Below are 20,748 nucleotides of genomic sequence, written 5' to 3' on the forward strand. Positions count from 1 at the left end.
ACATTGCATTTTGGAGTAAAAATTGAGATTTTTGATTGGAGATGCCCTAAGGGACTTCCTGTCTCATACTTTTTTTTTAGTTAAGTAAACTTGTAGCTCAACATTTATATTAACAGAGAATGGGGCATCAATAGTAGAATTTTAATTGGTTTGATGAACTTGATAGCAATACCACAACATAAATTCTCCAAGTAGTTGAACTCCGTGAATCCAAAATAATTATTCAAAATTTTTTTGAATAACCTTATCCCTCGCGGGAAAGAAGTTATTAGAGTAACAATTGCGGGAAAGAAGTTATTAGAGTAACAATTAGAGTAGTGGTTAAGTAGAGTAGGCATTTAGGCCTAATCTCTTCATGTAAAACAAGTCATTATTGCTTTTTTGGATGAAGTTTACTATTACTAGGTTTTGCTTGAGCCTTAATTTTGTTGGATTTTGCTAATATTGTTATATATATATGTTGTGTCTTGGAATATTCGTGGTGGTAGAGAAATGTATAGTTTAACGTCTTAGCATTGTACGAAGATTCAGCACACAAGTAGATAAGATAGAGAGTAGCGTTCATAAGAGACACTAGAGTTTTTACGTGGAAACCCCTAAAAAGGGAAAAAACCATGGGGTCTGGCACAGTTTGAATGAATCCACTAGTATTTGCAGTCGATTACAAATGAGGCCATTCCTTAGGAGAAAGCCTTGGCTTGATGTCACAAATGTTCATCATATAGAGTGCATTACATGGTGGGAGTTACAATAATCAACATAGATGTGTTTGTTTGGTCGGTATGACCATAGTCGATTGGATAGAGGTTGGAAAGATCGATGTCTGGTGATGGAGGTCGGAACGACCATAGTAGGCGACGGAGGTCGGAAGGACCATAATCGGTAGGAGATAGAGGTCCGAAAGACCGTAGTTGGCATGACACCGGAGTCAAAAATACCATTGTTTGTTGATGGAGGTCGGAAAGACCATAGTATGTAACATAGGTTGGAAGGACCGTAGTTGGCATAAGACAGAGGTCCAAAAGATCATAGTTGACAGTAGACCGGGGTCAAAAAGACCATTGTCTGGTGATGGAGGTCAGAAAGAGCTTATAGGTGATAGAGGTCAGAAGGACTGTAGTCGGCAAGAGACATGGGTCCAAAATACCGTAGTAGAAGGGTGGTACTCCGGGAGAACTCTCGGTGTCAAGTGGTGGCCCGGCAGAAGTCTGAGTCTCATGTTGTGGTCCGATAGAATTTCGGGCCTCAGGTGGCAGTCCGTCAGAAGTCTGGGACGCAGGTGGCGGTCCGGCAGAACTCTGGGCATCATGTGGTGTCCTGGTGGAGCTCGGGGCCTCAAGTGATGGTCCGGCGGAAGTTCGGGCCTCAGGTGGTGGCTTGGTGGAGCACAGGGCCTCAAGTGGTGGTCCGGTCGAGCAACGACGTCAGGCGGTTGTGAGGGCCTCAAGTCGTGGTTCGGCGGAGGTGAGGGCCTCAAGTCGTGGTCCGGCGGAGTAACGACGTTAGGCGGTGGTCCGGCGGAAGAGAGGGCCACAGGTGGTGGTCCAGCAGAGCAGCGACGTCAGGCGATGGTCCGGCGGAGGAGAGGGCCTCAGGTGGTGGTCTCCGGCGGAGGAGAGGGCCTCAGGTGGTGGTCCGGCGGAGCAACGACGTCAGGCGGTGGTCCGGCGTAGGAGAGGGCCTCAGGTGGTGGTCCTGCGGAGCAACGACATTTTATATATATATATTTGAAATTAATGAGCATACATAGTAAAATTTTATGCATTTTAATCTGAATTTGCAGCACGAAGATTACATGACCTCAATCACTGTCCTTTTCACAAATCTTTTTTTTTTGTATGTATATATTTATTTTCAGTTACTTTATTTTTGAATGGTGAGAAATACATATATTTGGTAAAACAAGCCTTCATTTATAAGTAAAGATTTCTGTATAAGAAAGATTTTTTTTTTCTTTCTAAAAATATATCTTGATTTTTTTTTTAAATTTAAAAACGTTGATTATCATTCTTTAATTTGAAATTTTCAATTATCATAAATATTATAAGAATTTTTAGTTATTATTTTTATTATTTATATTTTAAAATAAAAATTCAATGGTTAAATATTTGTTTGACATAACTTTAATTGATTTTCTTACAGCAGATCTGATTATTCCTCTTTTTAATAGTAAACTTTTTTTTAATAAATTATTCTTTTTCAGATACACAATAATAATTTTTATTTATCCACTACTTTCATATTACTCTAAAAAAAATTATTTAACTCTTCAAATTTGTTTGTGGCCTGCTAACTACTTCGACTTTGTCAATGAAACATGAAGTATTATCTAACTCCTAATATTATAAAAGCAATACTATTAGAATTGGAGTTCCACATTAATCAACATTGGTTGTTTCTATGATCCCGAACTCTTAAGAAGAACTCATACATATCACATATATAAGACTCGAATTCAAGGCTGCTTGGTTGGCAGCCAAAACTCCTAAAAAATAGACCAAGGTGAGCGGCGTTAGCAAATAACTACATTCTCTATTTCAATTCTCGTGCTTTACTGATCGATCTGATAGCATCGACAACGTACGAACATGTTTCTGACAGGAATAGCAAGCTGCAACAATTCATAAGCTCAGCGAGAACAACCACTCGGTGGCATGTGGGGTTCATAGTGCCGCAACTTTTCAAGTTTGTAGAGCCGGTATCTCGTTTCGTCATGAGGACAACCTGCAAAGTTTATCTTCTATGTTTTCCGATCCCAAAGCAGCTGTCTACCCAGCCTAAACCTACCTAAGGTTGGATTGTTCACCTTCATTTTTCAGATTAATCTTAGGATTTCACAATTTTCATAGGCCGGTTCATTTGGTTGCTTGCAGTGGGATTTTTTTTTGTTGAAAAAATAATGAAATTTAGTTATAAAAATTCCTCAAATATAGTTATTTCTATTTTTATTTTTTGGCTAGTTATTCGCATTCAAGCCTTCCGTCCGTATTTAATGACGACTCTTCTAATTAGTAGGCGAACAATTACCCTCTTGGCCCCTAAAAAAAATTTATGTTTCAAATTTAAATTAAAGTTTTAAATATTGATACTTCATACCATATTTATCTATTTATATTTAGGACTCTTATTCCAATTATCATTTCACACCTCACGTTCGGTTTACCTCATAAATAAAAAAATCCTCAAATATAGTTATTTCTTTTTTTATGTTTTGGCTCGTTATTGGCATTGGTGGCATCCGTCTGTATTTAACAAACAAACTATTACGCTCTTTGCACCTATAAAAAAAAATCCTCATCAAATTTTCTCTATGAATGCATAACCTCTCTCGTCCTTCTCCTTCTAGCTTAACGTTGCACCTTCTTCCAGTCTTCTTTCCACCGACGCTCACAACACTCCTCTGTGTCTCGACAAATCCAGCAGCACCGAACCTCGCTCGAACTCCCCAATAGCAATAATGGCGGCGGCTGCTGCTGCTTCTCCTGTCGCAGATGTTAAGCTCTTCAATCGTTGGTCCTTCGAAGATGTGGAGGTTTCTGACATGTCAGTAGCCGACTACATTGCGGTGAATCCTCCGAAGCATGGTAGTTATCTTCCACACACTGCAGGACGGTTCTCTGTAAAAAGGTTCAGGAAATCACAATGTCCAATTGTTGAAAGGTTGACGAATTCTTTGATGATGCATGATCGCAACAATGGGAAGAAACTGAAGGCTGTTCGCATTGTTGAACATGCAATGAACATCATTCATCTCTTCACTGATACAAACCCAATTCAAATCATTGTAGATGCTGTCATTAATAGTGGTCCACGTGAGGATGCTACTAGAATTGGATCTGCTGGTGTTGTTAGGCATCGGGCTGTTGATATTTCCCCTCTCAGACGGGTTAATCAGACAATATATCTTCTCACAACAGGTGCTCGTGAGAGTGCTTTTCGAAATATCAAGACAATTTCTGAATGTCTTGCTGATGAATTGATTAATGCAGCTAAGGGTTCTTCCAATAGTTACGCTATCAAGAAGAAGGACGAGATTGAACGTGTGGCAAAGGCAAATCGTTGAATTAGCCAATTTTTCAAAAATACATGCAAATCCTCAAATGAAATGATTTCTTGCCCTTTTGAATTACATTTAATATTGTCTTATATGGTCTTAAGGTTGTACTTGTACTTTTCAGACTTTTTAATATTAAAATATGATTAGATATTAATCATCAATAATTGTTATTAAAATATTCTTGATATATCCTCAAAAAATTATATTGATCGGGCACGAATCTCGAGGCAAAATCAAGCTGTAAACTTCAAAAATTAAATTCGGGATCACATGAACTCCAATTTAAGCAAACTTATATTCAAACTGAACGTCTGGGTAATACGAGCTCAATGACACCAAATTCGACTCAATCCGAGCCCAAATGAGTCCAAATCAAGCACTCAAAGTGCAGTTGAAAAGTTCAAACCATAATTTGAGTTACCAAACGGTTTCCAAATATAATGTTCTTATAATTGAATCGAGCGGCTCGACGAGACAAATCCAACGAGCCCAAGATTGCCAAATTCCGGCATCATTAAGACCTTCAAATGTCTGATGAACGGTGAACCGTGCATGATCAAGAGATTCAATATATTATCAGCCGTCCATTCGAACACTCCCTATTTGCCCTTGATCTCACACCTATTTACAAACTATGCCACTCTATAATATTTATAAATAGACTCCTCATTTTTCATGAGAGGGGACCCAAGCAAGAAGAAGAAGAGAAGAAGTAGAGAAGAGAAGGATAGGTGGGAATAACTCCTCGACCACCGCCGGAGTTCTGCCTGACGCCCGAGTGACACCGGAATTATGCCGGACGCCCGAGTGACCCCAGAATTCTGTCAAACGCCCAAGTGACGCCAGAATTCCGCCCAAGTGACTACGGAATTCTACCTGATGCCAAAGTGACTCTAGAATTCGGCCCGACGCCCAAGCGACGCCGAAACTCTGCCCGATTTCCAAGAGACGCGGGAACTCTGCCCGACATTATAATTGAATTTCAATTCATATGTGATTCATTATAATCTGACCATCCTAACTTTTGTGGATGAGTCGGCCTCTTGTATCTCAAGCAAAACACTAGTGGAACTTTTTCAACTCGGCGTGACCCTGTGGTTTTTTCCCTATCAGGGTTTTCCACGTAAAAATCATGGTGTTGTTTTTTCTCTCATGTTTGTGTGTTAGATATCCGTACAACACTGAGACAGAAACTTTTTAACTCTATAGTCGCGTATATTCTAGCCGACAACAATTTTATTAGTTAATACTTTAAATCCTAAAAGTACTATCCAAGTAGCACATGAAAATTTAATTGAATTTAACCTCTACAATGCAAACATTTTTCTGGATTTAACACCATTGGGATTTAGTATATCCAAATTTAAAGGATTTACTAAATCCTACTTGAGTTTAATCATAACCGTATCCAAATAGCCCCTAAGATTCAAAATAATATCTTCTTGTGGTTCATCTCTCATAAACCCTAAAAATTCATATTTTTTTTCAAAAGAAAATTCCATTACATAAAAAGATTAACACACCATAAGACCAAAAGATGGCCACAAAAAGCAAGAAACCAAAAAACTACAACCATAAAACTTCCAAAAGAAAAATCATTTCTTTTTGGGTTTACGTTTTATATGCTTAACACTATTTTTGAAAAAAAAACCAATATTTGTAATTTGAAGAAGACTTAAGTCTAAGTTGTCCCTAACATCCAATTAAAATTAACATGTTAGAAACTTCCACTTCTTTCGAGGACTAACGATTGAAAAGCTTAACATCTGCGACAGGAGAAGCAGCAGCTACCATGATTGTTATTCTGAGGTTCGGTGATGTTGGATTTGTCGAGGCACAGAGGAGCATTGTGAGCGACGGTGGGAAGAAAACTGGGAAAAGGTGCAACGTTAAGCTAGAAGGAGAAGAACGAGAGAAGTTATGCGTTCATAGAGAAAATTTGACGATGGTTTTTTTTTATAGATATAAAGAGGGTAGTTGTTCAGTTGTTAAACACAGACAGATGCCCAATGCCAATAACGAGCCAAAACATAAAAATAGAAATAACTATATTTGAGGATTTTTTTATTTTAGAGGTAAACCAAATGTGAGGTGTGAAATGATAATTGGAATAAGAAACATAAATGGAAAGAGATAAGTATGGTATGGCATATCAATATTAAAAATTTTAATTTAAATTTGAAACACAATATTTTTTTAGGTGCGAAGAGGTTAATTGTTCAGCTACTAATTAGAAAAGTCATCATTAAATATGGACGTATGGTTTGATTGCGAATATGGCTCGAATGCGAATAATTAGTCAAAACATAAAAATAGAAATAATTATATTTGAGGAATTTTTTATAACAAAATTTCATTATTTTTTCAACCCAAAATAAAATTCTACTACAAGCAACCAAATGAGCCAGCTTATGAAAACTGTGAAATCATAATATTAATCTAAAAAATTAAGCTGAACAATCGAATCTTAGGTAGGGTTAGACTGCATAGACAGCTGCTTTGGGAAAACATATAAGAGAAACTTTGCAGGTTGTCCTCGTGACGAAATGAGACTCTACAAACTTGAGAAGTTGCAGAACTATGAACGTCGCATGCCACCGACAGTGGATGTTCTCGCTGAGCTTATGAATTGCTGCAGCTTGCTAATCCTGCCAGAAACATGTTCGTATGCTGGCAATGCTATAAGGCTGATCAGTAAAGCATGAGAATTGAAATAGATAATGTAGCTATCTGCTAACGGTTCTCACCTTGGTCTATTTTTAGGAGTTTTGTCTACCAACCAAGCGGCCTTTAGTTCGAGTCTTACGCATGTGATGTGTGTGTGAGTTTTTCTTAAAAGTTCATAATCATAGAAACAACCAATGTTGGTTAATGTGGAACTCCAACTCTAGTAGTATTGCTTTTATAGTGTTAAGAGTTAGATAATAATTCATGTTTTTTTGACAAATTCGAAGCAGGTAGCGAGCTAAAGATCATATGTGACGCAGCACTTTAGGAGGATATGAGAACACTTGTGCAATTTTTGAATCAGAATTTGTCATAATTAAATTTACTTTAAATAAAACAATTCTAATTTAACATTCATATTTTCCAATCTTTTTGTATGATATTTGTTTCATCATTTATTTAGGAGGTAAGTCAAACGTGAAGTGTGAAATGGTAATTGGAATAAGAGCCATAATTTTTTTTGGCATTCGAGTGCTTTAGTCATATAAAGAGATTCTCTGCTAGGGTTTTGGCATTCGAGTTCCCTCCCCTGTAGGGGCTTCTCCCTCATGGTCGTCGTTGATTTTCCCCCTCTAATCTCTTCTTCCCCCTCTCTCTCTCCCTTTTCCTGGAGCCTCCTCTGAGGCCCCTCTCGACTGAAAAAATCTCCTAGCTAGCAATACGAAAGTGTCTTCTAAACTTTCTAATACCCTCTCCTTTGTCCCCAACCATAATGCCACAACCTTCTTTACTAATGAACAATTCACTGTGCGAGCTCCGGAGTGGTTTCTTTCTTTGGTGGGATAACCGACCAAAAAAAGACTCTATTATGAAGCTTTACTTGCGGCGATCAAAAAAGTTTCGCAGCTAAAAGGTTCCTTGTCTCTCCTTACCATGGATGAAGGGTTTTTCCTGCTCAAGTTCAACACCCGGGAGGACTTTGAGCTTTCTAGGTCGGGCGATCCCTGGTTTTTCTTTGATAAACCGTTCATCTTACATAAATGGACACCTGATTTTGTGTCCAAGCTTAAAGAATCCCCCTCCATTCCCCTGTGGGTGAAAATTATGAATCTTCCCCTCTCCATTTAAACTCCCGAAGGTATCTCCAAGATAGCAAGTTGTATTGGTATTCCGTTGGCTGTCGATACCCTAACTGCCGCAAAAAGCTGGTTGACTTTCGCGAGGGTTTGCATTCATGTAACAAGTTCTTCCCCTCAACCTGATGAAATCTTTTACTGTGGATGGAAAAGTTTCTCCTCTTAAATTATTATATGACTGGAAGCCTGAGGCTTGTTCTCACTGTGGGTCAATCATGCATTCTCCCTCCCTCTGCACTTTGATTGAGCTCCTAAAATTCGAAATAATGCTCGACCTCGGGGTAGAAGCGCTAGCCGTAAGCGACGACCCACGGCTCCTCCTCGGATAACTATTCTAAAACCACCTATATATACGAACCCTCCACAACCCCCACATAACCCGATTGTACAGCCTAACATTTTTCTGCCCAATCTAAACTCCCTTTCCTTTGATTCCATTTCTGACTCTATTCCTATCTCTCCCAAGTCCAATGTAATTAGCACCAGCAATAAATTTTCTTCTTTGCCGGTCCATACGGAGCAGTACCAGAATGACTTGGGACCAATTACTGTGAACCAACCTTCTATTCTACCCAACCCCCTCTGTCTTACATTCCCCCTCTCACTTCCACCCCATCTCTTCCTCCCCCGCCAAGTTCTCCCAACTCCACCTATCAATCCTCTCTACTTTTTTCCTCCCTGATGACTTCCTCCTCCAGCCCGACTATTCTTCAAGTCCAGGAATCTATCAACCCAGGAAACTCTTCACAATCGCTCTAGTCTAAAGACCCTTTGTCTACCTCTAATAAAAGTTTCGCCACCTCGCAAACCCAATCCTCTAGTCTCCCTCAATCCAAAAACACAAGAGCCAAAATTGCCAAAAATGTAACCCCCTCAAACTCTAAACATTAATGATCCTCCCTAACCTTGCAGCTTGGAATATTTGTGGCTTTAATAGTCCTGAAAAAGTCTATAGGTGTAAACAACTTGTCAATTATTACAACCTTGAACTTATAATTTGGGGGATTTTAATTAGTTGATTTTTAATACTGGAGTTCACGACCTTACCTATGTCGGGCACTTTTATACTTGGTTTAACCAATGGGTAGACATCCCTATCTACAATAAACTTGGCAGAATTCTGATAAATGACAGTTGGCTGGCTTCATTTCCTAACTCTTAATATAGAGTTGGGGAACCTCTTTGTTCGGATCACTAACTTATCATTCTTTGGACCTCGAAGCATGAATTCTGGGATATGTTCAATCTCATCCTTCTTGATAGCGTAACTGTTGGAAGAACCCTTTACTACATTAATCAATTCATCAGCAAGACATTCAAAAATTATTTTTATATTTCAAAAATCACTCGGACGGGCACCTGTTGCGAGAAGATATATTGATTGATTAACCCGTCTGAGAGGGGAAATATCAATAGCCTGAGCCTAACAACACCAGCAGATCCAATTCTTATAGCATCCTCACGTGGGCCACTATTAATGATAGCATCTAAAATGATTTGAATTGGATTTGTATCAATAAGGAGATGAATGATGTCCATAGTATGTTTAACAATACGAACAGCCTTCAGTTTCTTCCCGTTATTCCGGCCATGCATCATCAAAGAATTTGTCAACCTTTCAACAATTGGACACTGTGCTTTCCTGAACCTTTTTAGAGAGTACCGTCCTGCAATGTGTGGAAGATAACTACCATGCTTCGAAGGACTCACCGCAATATAGTCGACTACTGACATGTTAGAAACTTCCACTTCTTTTGAGGACTAACGATTGAAAAGCTTAACATCTGCGACAGGAGAAGTAGCAGCTACCATGATTGTTATTCTGAGGTTCGGTGATGTTGGATTTGTCGAGGCACAGAGGTGCGTTGTGAGCGACGGTGGGAAGAAGACTGGGAAAAGGTGCAACATTAAGCTAGAAGGAGAAGAACGAGAGAGGTTATGCGTTCATAGAGAAAATTTGACGATGGTTTTTTTTTTATAGATATAAAGAGGGTAGTTGTTCAGTTGTTAAATACAGATAGATGTCCAATGCAAATAACAAGCCAAAACATAAAAATAGAAATAACTATATTTGAGGATTTTTTTTATTTTAGAGGTAAACCAAATGTAAGGTGTGAAATGGTAATTCGAATAAGAAACATAAATGGAAAGAGATAAATATGGTATGGCATATCAATATTTAAAATTTGAATTTAAATTTGAAACACAAAATTTTTTTAGGTGCCAAGAGGGTAACTGTTCAGCTACTAATTAGAAAAGTCATCATTAAATATGGACGTATGGCTTGAATGCGAATAATTAGTCAAAACATAAAAATAGAAATAATTATATTTGAGGAATTTTTTATAACAAAATTTCATTATTTTTTCAACCTAAAATAAAATTCCACTACAAGCAACCAAATGAGCCAGCTTATGAAAACTGTGAAATCATAATATTAATCTAAAAAATTAAGCTGAACAATTGAATCTTAGGTAGGGTTAGGCTGCATAGACAGCTGCTTTGGGAAAACATATAAGAGAAACTTTGCAAGTTGTCCTCATGACGAAATAAGACTCTACAAACTTGAGAAGTTGCGGAACTATGAACGTCACATGCCACCGATAGTGGATGTTCTCGCTGAGCTTATGAATTGCTGCTGCTTGCTATTCTTGCCAGAAACATGTTCGTATGCTGGCAATGCTATAAGGCTGATCAGTAAAGCATGAGAATTGAAATAGATAATGTAGCTATATGCTAAAGGTTCTCACCTTGGTCTATATTTTAGGAGTTTTGTGTACCAACCAAGCGGCCTTTAATTCGAGTCTTACGCATGTGATGTGTGTGTGAGTTTTTCTTAAGAGTTTAGAATCATAGAAACAACCAATGTTGGTTAATGTGGAACTCCAACTCTAGTAGTATTGCTTTTACAGTGTTAAGAGTTAGATAATACTCCATGTTTCTTTGACAAATTCGAAGCAGGTAGCGAGCTAAAGATCATATGTGACACATAGAACTTTAGGAGGATATGAGAACACTTGTGCAATTTTTGAAACATAATTTATCATAATTAAATTTACTTTAAATAAAACAATTCTAATTTAATATTCATATTTTCTAATTTTTGTATATGATATTTATTTCACCATTTATTTAGGAGGTAAGCCAAACGTGAAGTGTGAAAAGGTAATTGGAATAAGAGCCATAATTTTTTTGGCATTCGAGTGGTTTAGTCATATAAAGAGATTCTCTGCTAGGGTTTTGGCATTCGAGTTCCCTCCCCTATAGGGATTTCTCCCTCAGGGTCGTCGTTGATTTTCCCCATCTAATCTCTTCTTCCCCCTCTCTCTCTCTCTCCCTTTTCCTAGAGCCTCCTCTAAAGCCCCTCTCGACTGGAAAAATCTGCTAGCTAGCATTACGCAAGTGTCTACTGAATTTTCTAATACCCTCTCCTTTGTCCCCAACCATAATGCCACAACCCTCTTTACTAATGAACAATTCACTGTGGGAGCTCCGGAGTGGTTTCTTTCTTTGGTAGGATACCCGATCAAAAAAAGACTCTATTATGAAGCTTTACTTGCGGCGATGAAAAAATCTTGGGAGCTAAAAGGTTCCTTATCTTTCCTTACCATGGATGAAGGGTTTTTTCTGCTCAAGTTCAAAACCTGGGAGGACTTTGAGCTTTCTTGGTCGGGCGATCCCTGATTTTTATTTGGTAAACCGTTCATCTTACATAAATGGACACCAGATTTTTTGTCCAAGCTTGAAGAATTCCCCTCCATTCCCCTGTGGGTGAAAATTATGAATCTTCCCCTCTCCATTTAAACTCCATAAGGTATCTCCAAGATAGCAAGTTGTATTGGTATTCCGTTGGCTGTCGATACCCTAACTGCCGCAAAAAGCAGGTTGACCTTCGTGAGGGTTTGCATTTATGTAACGAGTTCTTCCCCTCTACCTAATGAAATCTTTTACTATGTGGATGGAAAAGTTTCTCCTCTTAAATTATTATATGACTGGAAGCCTAAGGCTTGTTCTCACTGTGGGTCAATCATGCATTCTCCCTCCCTCTGTCCCTTTGATTCAGCTCCTAAAATTCCAAATAATGCTCGACCTCGGGGTAGAAGCGCTAGCCGTAAGCCACGACCCATGGCTCCTCCTCGGATAACTATTCCAAAACCACCTATAGCTACGAACCCTCCACAACCCCCACATAACCCGATTGTGCAGCCTAACATTCTTCTGCCCAATCTAAACTCCCTTTCCTTTGATTCAATTTCTGACTCTATTCCTATCTCTCCCAAGTCCAATGTAATTAGCACCAGCAATAAATTTTCTGCTTTGCCGGTCCATACGGAGCAGTACCAGAATGACTTGGGACCAATTACTGTGAACCAACCTCCTATTCTACCCAACCCCCTCTGTCTTACATTCCCCCTCTCACTTCCACCCCATCTCTTCTTCCCCCGCCAAGTTCTTCCAACTCCACCTATCAAGTCTCTCTACTTTTTGCCTCCCTGATGACTTTCTCCTCCATCCCGACTATTCTTCAAGTCCAGGAATCTATCAACCCAAGAAACTCTTCACAATCGCTCTAGTTTAAAGACCCTTTGTCTACCTCTAATAAAAGTCCCGCTACCTCGCAAACCCAATCCTCTAGTCTCCCTCAATCCAAAAATACCAGAGCCAAAATTGCCAAAAATGTACCCCCCTCAAACTCTAAAATTTAATGAACCTCCCTAACCTTGCAGCTTGGAATATTCGTGGCTTTATTAGTTCTGAAAAAGTCTATAGGTGTAAACAACCAATCAATTCTTACAACCTTGAACTTATAATTTGGGGGATTTTAATAAGCTGTTTTTTAATACTGGAGTTCACGACCTTACCTATGTCGGGCATTTCTATACTTGGTTTATCCAACGGGTAGACAACCCTATCCACAATAAACTTGGCAGAATTCTAATAAATGACAGTTGGCTGGCTTCATTTCCTAACTCTTACTATAGAGTTGGGGAACCTCTTTGTTCGGATCACTAACTTATCATTCTTTGCTCCACGGTTACCTCCAACAAACATAGGTTCATGTTTAAGAATTATTGGACCTCGAAGCATGAATTCTGGGATATGTTCAATCTCATCCTTCTTGATAGCGTAACTGTTGGAAGAACCCTTTACTACATTAATCAATTCATCAGCAAGGCATTCAGAAATTATCTTGATATTTCATAAAGAACTCTGACAGGCACCTGTTGTGAGAAGATATATTGATTGATTAACCCGTCTGAGAGGGGAAATATCAATAGCCTGAGCCTAACAACACCAGCAGATCCAATTCTTATAGCATCCTCACGTGGGCCACTATTAATGACAGCATCTAAAATGATTTGAATTGGATTTGTATCAATAAGGAGATGAATGATGTCCATAGCATGTTTAACAATACGAACAGCCTTCAGTTTCTTCCCATTATTCCGGTCATGCATCATCAAAGAATTTGTCAACCTTTCAATAATTGGACACTATGCTTTCCTGAACCTTTTTAGAGAGTACCGTCCTGCAATATGTGGAAGATAATTGCCTTGCTTCGAAGGACTCACCACAATATAATCGACTACTGATATGTCAGAAACTTCCACTTCTTTTAAGGACCAACGATTGAAAGCTTAACTTCTGTGACAGGAGTAGCAGCAGCTGCCATGATTGTTATTCTGAGGTTCGGTGATGTTGGATTTGTCGAGGCACAGAGGAGCGTTGTGAGCGACGGTGGGAAGAAGACTGGGAAAAGGTGCAACGTTAAGCTAGAAGGAGAAGAACGAGAGAGGTTATGCGTTCATAGAGAAAATTTGACGATGGTTTTTTTTATAGGTATAAAGAGGGTAGTTGTTCAGTTGTTAAATACAGACAGATGACCAATGCCAATAACGAGCCAAAACATAAAAATAGAAATTATTATATTTGAGGATTTTTTTTATTTTAGACGTAAACCAAACGTGAGGTGTGAAATTGTAATTGGAATAAGAAACATAAATGGAAAGAGATAAGTATGGTATGACATATCAATATTTAAAATTTTAATTTAAATTTGAAACACAAAATTTTTTTAGGTGCCAAGAAGGTAACTGTTCAGCTACTAATTAGAAAAGTCATCATTAAATATGGACGTATGGCTCGAATGCGAATAACTAGCCAAAACATAAAAATAGAAATAATTATATTTGAGGAATTTTTTATAACAAAATTTCATTATTTTTTCAATCCAAAATAAAATTCCACTACAACCAACAAAATGAGCCAGCCAATGAAAACTGTGAAATCATAATATTAATCTAAAAAATTAAGCTGAACAATCGAATCTTAGGTAGGTTAGACTGCACAGACAGCTGATTTGGGAAAACATATAAGAGAAACTTTGCAGGTTGTCCTCATGACGAAATGAGACTCTACAAACTTGAGAAGTTGCGGAACTATGAATGTCACATGCCACCGACAGTGGATGTTCTCGCTGAGCTTATGAATTGCTGCAGCTTGCTATTCCTGCCAGAAACATGTTCGTATGCTGGCAATGCTATAAGGCTAATCAGTAAAGCATGAGAATTGAAATAGAGAATGTAGCTATCTTCTAACGGTGCTCACATTGATCTATTTTTTAGGAGTTTTGTCTACCAACCAAGCGGCCTTTAGTTCGAGTCTTACGCATGTGATGTGTGTGTGAGTATTTCTTAAGAGTTCAGAATCTTAGAAACAGCCAATGTTGGTTCATGTGGAACTCCAACTCTAGTAGTATTGCTTTTATAGTGTTAAAAGTTAGATAATACTCCATGTTTCTTTGACAAATTCGAAGCAGGTAGCGGGCCACAGATCATATATGACACAACACTTTAGGAGGATATGAGAACACTTGTGCAATTTTTGAAACAGAATTTGTCATACTAAATTTACTTTAAATAAAACAATTATAATATAATATTCATATTTTCTAATTTTTTGTATGATATTTGTTTCACCATTTATTTAGGAGGTAAGCCAAACGTGAAGTGTGAAATGGTAATTGGAATAAGAGCCATAATTTTTTTGGCATTCGAGTGCTTTAGTCATATAAAGAGATTCTCTGCTAGGGTTTTGGCATTCGAGTTCCCTCCCCTATAGGGGCTTCTCCCTCATGGTCGTCGTTGATTTTCCCCCTCTAATTTCTTCTTCCCCCTCTCTCTCTCCCTTTTCCTGGAGCCTCCTCTGAGGTCCCTCTCGACTGGAAAAATCTCCTAACTAGCATTACGCAAGTGTCTACTAAATTTTCTAATACCCTATCCTTTGTCCCCAACCATAATGCCACAACCCTCTTTACTAATGAACAATTCACTATGGGAGCTCCGGAGTGGTTTTTTTCTTTGGTGGGATACCCGATGACAAAAAGACTCTATTATGAAGCTTTACTTGCGGCGATCAAAAAAGCTTGGCAGCTAAAAGGTTCCTTGTCTCTCCTTACCATGGATGAAGGGTTTTTCCTGCTCAAGTTCAACACCCGGGAGGACTTTAAGCTTTCTTGGTCGGGCGATCCCTGGTTTTTCTTTGGTAAACCGTTCATCTTACATAAATGGACACCAGATTTTGTGTCAAAGCTTGAAGAATTCCCCTCCATTCCCCTGTGGGTAAAAATTATGAATCTTCCCCTCTCCATTTAAACTCCCGAAGGTATCTCCAAGATAGCAAGTTGTATTGGTATTCCGTTGGCTGTCGATACCCTAACTGCCGCAAAAAGCAGGTTGACCTTCGCGAGGGTTTGCATTCATGTAACGAGTTCTTGCCCTCTACCTGATGAAATCTATTACTATGTGGATGGAAAAGTTTCTCCTCTTAAATTATTATATGACTGGAAGCCTGAGGCTTGTTCTCACTGTGGGTCAATTATGCATTCTCCCTTCCTCTGCCCCTTTGATTCAGCTCCTAAAATTCCAAATAATGCTCGACCTCGGGGTAGAAGCGCTAGCCGTAAGCCACGACCCAAGGCTCCTCCTCGGGTAACTATTCCAAAACCACCTATAGCTACAAACCCTCCACAACCCCCACATAACCCGATTGTGCAGCCTAACATTCTTCTGCCCAATCTAAACTCCCTTTCCTTATATTCCATTTCTGACTCTTTTCCTATCTATCCCAAGTCCAATGTAATTAGCACCAGCAATAAATTTTCCTCTTTGCCGGTCCATACGGAGCAGTACCAGAATGACTTGGGACCAATTACTGTGAACCAACCTCCTATTCTACCCAACCCCCTCTGTCTTACATTCCCCCTTTCACTTCCACCCCATCTCTTCTTCCCCCGCCAAGTTCTCCCAACTCCACCTATCAAGCCTCTCTACTTTTTGCCTCCCTGATGACTTCCTCCTCCAGCCTGATTATTCTTCAAGTCCAGGAATCTATCAACCCAGGAAACTCTTCACAATCGCTCTAGTCTAAAGACCCTTTGTCTACCTCTAATAAAAGTCCCTCCACCTCGTAAACCCAATCATATAGTCTCCCTCAATCCAAAAACACAAGAGCCAAAATTGCCAAAAATGTAACCCCCTCAAACTCTAAATATTAATGATCTTCCTTAACCTTGCAGCTTGGAATATTCGTGGCTTTAATAGTCCTGAAAAAGTCTATAGGTGTAAACAACTTGTCAATTCTTACAACCTTGAACTTATAATTTGGGGGATTTTAATAAGCTGATTTTTAATATTGGAGTTCACGACCTTACCTATGTCGGGCATTTCTATACTTGGTTTAACCAATGGGTAAACAACCCTATCCACAATAAACTTGGCAGAATTCTGATAAATGACAGTTGGCTGGCTTCATTTCCTAACTCTTACTATAGAGTTGGGGAACCTCTTTGTTCGGATCACTAACTTATCATTCTTTGCTCCACGGTTACCCCCTCCAACAAACATAGGTTCACGTTTAAGAATTATTGGACCTCAAAGCATGAATTCTGGGATATGTTCAATCTCATCCTTCTTGATGGCGTAACTGTTGGAAGAACCCTTAGCTACATTAATCAATTCATTAGCAAGACATTCAGAAATTATCTTGATATTTCAAAAAGCACTCTAACAGGCACCTGTTGTGAGAAGATATATTGATTGATTAACCCGTCTGAGAAGGAAAATATCAATAGCCTGAGCCTAACAACACCAGCAGATCCAATTCTTATAGCATCCTTACGTGGGCCACTATTAATGACAACATCTAAAATGATTTGAATTGGATTTGTATCAATAAGGAGATGAATGATGTCCATAGCATGTTTAACAATACAAACATCCTTCAGTTTCTTCCCATTATTCCGGCCATGCATCATCAAAGAATTTGTCAACCTTTCAACAATTGGACACTGTGCTTTCCTGAACCTTTTTAGAGAGTCCCGTCCTACAATGTATGGAAGATAACTACCATGCTTCGAAGGACTCACCACAATATAGTCGACTACTGACATGTTAGAAACTTCCACTTCTTTCGAGGACCAACGATTGAAAAGCTTAACATATGCGACAGGAGAAGCAGCAGCTGCCATGATTGCTATTCTGAGGTTCGGTGCTATTGGATTTGTCGAGGCACAGAGGAGCGTTGTGAGCGACGGTGGGAAGAAGACTGGGAAAAGGTGCAACGTTAAGCTAGAAGGAGAAGAACGAGAGAGGTTATGCGTTCATAGAGAAAATTTGACAATGATTTTTTTTATAGGTATAAAGAGGGTAGTTGTTCAGTTGTTAAATACAAGCAGATGCCCAATGCCAATAATGAGCCAAAACATAAAAATATAAATAACTATATTTGAGGATTTTTTTATTTTAGAGGTAAACCGAACGTGAGGCGTGAAATGGTAATTAGAATAAGAGACATAAATGGAAAGAAATAAGTATGGTATGACATATCAATATTTAAAATTTTAATTTAAATTCGAAACACAAAATTTTTTTAGGTGCCAAGAGGGTAATTGTTCTGCTACTAATTAGAAAAGTCATCATTAAATATGGACGTATGGCTCGAATGCGAATAACTAGTCTATGGCTCGAATGCGAATAACTAGTCAAAACATAAAAATATAAATAATTATATTTGAGAAATTTTTTATAACTAAATTTCATTATTTTTTCAACCCAAAATAAAATTCCACTACAAGCAACCAAATGAGCCAGCATATGAAAATTGTGAAATCATAATATTAATCTAAAAAATTAAGCTAAACAATCGAATCTTAGGTAGGGTTAGACTGCATAGACTGCTGTTTTGGGAAACATATAAGAGAAACTTTGTAGATTGTCCTCGTGACGAAATGAGACTCTATAAACTTGAGAAGTTGCGGAACTATGAACGTCACATGCCACCTATAGTGGATGTTCTCGCTGAGCTTATGAATTGCTGCAGCTTGCTATACCTGCCAGAAACATGTTCGTATGCTGACAAGGCTATAAGGCTGATCAGTAAAGCATGAGAATTGAAATAGAGAATGTAGCTATCTACTAACGGTGCTCACCTTGGTCTATCTTTTAGGAGTGTTGTCTACCAACCAAGCGACCTTTAGTTCGAGTCTTACGCATGTGATGTGTGTGTGAGTTTTTCTTAAGAGTTCAAAATCATATAAACAACCAATGTTGGTTAATGTGGAACTCCAACTCTAGTAGTATTGCTTTTATAGTGTTAAGAGTTAGATAATACTCCATGTTTCTTTGACAAATTTGAAGCAGGTAGCGGGCCACAGATCTTATGTGACACATAGCACTTTAGGAGGATATGAGAACACTTGTGCAATTTTTGAAATAGAATTTGTCATAATTAAATTTACTTTAAAAAAACAATTCTAATTTTATATTCATATTCTCTATTTTTTGTATGATATTTATTTCACCTTTTTATTTAGGAGGTAAGACAAACGTGAAGTGTGAAATGGTAATTTGAATAAGAGCCATAGTTTTGTTGGCATTTGAGTGCTTTAGTCATATAAAGAGATTCTTTGCTAGGGTTTTGGCATTCGAGTTCCCTTCCCTTAGGGGTTTCTCCCTCATGGTTGTCGCTGATTTTCCCCCTCTAATCTCTTCTTCCCCCCCTCTCTCTCCCTTTTCCTGGAGCCTCCTCCGAGGCCCCTCTGGACTGGAAAAATCTCCTAGCTAGCATTACGCAAGTGTCTACTGAATTTTCTAATACCCTCTCCTTTGTCCCCAACCATAATGCTACAACCCTCTTTACTAATGAACAATTCACTACGGGAGCTCTGGAGTGGTTTCTTTCTTTGGTGGGTTACCGATAAAAAAAAGACTCTATTATGACGCTTTACTTGCGACGATAAAAAAATTTTGGCAGCTAAAACGTTCCTTGTCACTCCTTACCATGGATGAAGGATTTTTCCATCTCAAGTTCAACACCCGGGAGGACTTTGAGTTTGCTTGGTTGGGCGGTCCCCGGTTTTTCTTCGATAAACCCTTCATCTTATAGAAATGGACACAGGATTTGTATCCAAGCATGAAGAATTCCCCTCCATTCCCCTGTGGGTGAAAATTATGAATCTTCCCCTCTCCATTTGGACTCCCGAAGGTAACTCATAGATATCAAGTTGTATTGGTATTCTGTTGGCTGTCGATGCCTTGACTGCTGCAAAAAGAAGGTTGACCTTTGCGAGGGTTTGCATTCATGTAACGAGTTCTTCCCCTCTACCTGATGAAATCTTTTACTATGTGGATGTGAAAGTTTCTCCTCTTAAATTATTATATGACTGGAAACCTGAGGCTTGTTCTCACTGTGGGCCAATCATGCATTCTCCCTCCCTTTTCCCCTCTAATTCAGCTCTTAAAATTTCTAAGAATGCTCGACATCGGGGTAGAAGCGCTAGCCGTAAGCCACGACCCACGCCTCCTCCTCAGCTAACTATTCCAAAACCACCTACAGCTACGAACCCTCCACAACCCCCATATAACCCGATTGTGCAGCCTAACATTCTTCTGCCCAATCTTTACTCCCCTTCCTTTGATTCCATTTATGACTCTATTCCTATCTCTCCCAAGTCCAATACAATTAGCACCAACAATAAATTTTCTGCTTTGCCGGTCCATACGGAGCATGACCAGAATGACTTGGGACCAATTACTGTGGACCAACCTTCTATTCTACCCAACCCCCTCTGTCTTACATTCCCCCTCTCACTTCCACCCCATCTCTTCCTCCCCTGCCAAGTTCTCCCAACTCCACCTATCAATCCTCTCTACTTTTTTCCTCCCTGATGACTTCCTCCTCCAGCCCGACTATTCTTCAAGTCCAGGAATCTATCAACCCAGGCCTCCTCGTAAACCCAATCCTCTAGTCTCCTTCAATCCAAAAACACAAGAGCCAAAATAACGCAACCCCCTCAAACTCTAAACATTAATGATCCTCCCTAACCTTGCAGCTTGGAATATTCGTGGCTTTAATAGTCCCGAAAAAGTCTATAGTTGTAAACAACTTGTCAATTCTTACAACCTTGACCTATCTTCCTTTTGCAAGCAAAAACTTCCCCCTCCTCTGCTAAAGACCCCGGGTTTCTTGCTTCCCACAAAATTTTCCCCTCACAGGGTGCTTATGACAATTTTGCGCTCTCTTCCCCGGGGCGTATTTGGATCAAATAGAACTCTGTAGTTGTTAGCTTTACTCCTTTGACTATCACTAGCCAATTGATTCATGGCACTATTGTCTATGCTAACTCTCCTATTTGTGATGTAACTATGGTGTGCCCTTCTAACTCTTTTGTTGAAAGACAAGTTCTCTGGAATCAAATAAGAGGCATTTCTGATAATATTTCTGGGCCTTGGGCTATTCTTGGTGACTTCAACTGTTGTAGATTCCCAAATGAAAAAGTGGGTGGTAACCCACTCACTGCTTATAATTTGGGGGATTTTAATATGCTGA

The 20,748-nt window shown here is 39.0% G+C and overlaps 1 protein-coding gene and 3 pseudogenes across 1 annotated transcript; 1 reads left to right on the top strand and 3 right to left on the bottom strand.

Annotated features, from left to right (window-relative positions):
• The first annotated feature begins 3,457 nt into the window (after positions 1-3,457).
• LOC110104779 (40S ribosomal protein S5-like) lies at positions 3,458-4,137 on the top strand. The gene has a single exon (XM_020834023.2). It carries the CDS (start codon positions 3,458-3,460, stop codon positions 4,061-4,063), a length of 606 nt encoding a protein of 201 aa, XP_020689682.1. The 3' UTR covers positions 4,064-4,137.
• Positions 4,138-9,004: 4,867 nt separating this feature from the next.
• Positions 9,005-9,672, bottom strand: LOC110104777 (annotated as a pseudogene).
• Positions 9,673-12,042: 2,370 nt separating this feature from the next.
• LOC110104776 lies at positions 12,043-13,534 on the bottom strand (annotated as a pseudogene).
• A 1,111-nt stretch (positions 13,535-14,645) lies between these two features.
• Positions 14,646-19,976, bottom strand: LOC114581010 (annotated as a pseudogene).
• Positions 19,977-20,748: the final 772 nt, after the last annotated feature.

Source organism: Dendrobium catenatum, unplaced genomic scaffold, assembly GCF_001605985.2.
Source record: "Dendrobium catenatum unplaced genomic scaffold, ASM160598v2 fragScaff_scaffold_1470, whole genome shotgun sequence".
NCBI classification, from domain to species: Eukaryota; Viridiplantae; Streptophyta; class Magnoliopsida; order Asparagales; family Orchidaceae; genus Dendrobium; species Dendrobium catenatum.

What these genes read in the sequence shown, in the direction of transcription:
- LOC110104779 (XM_020834023.2), top strand. Translation starts at nt 3,458, where the DNA reads ATGGCGGCGGCTGCTGCTGCTTCTCCTGTCGCAGATGTTAAGCTCTTC.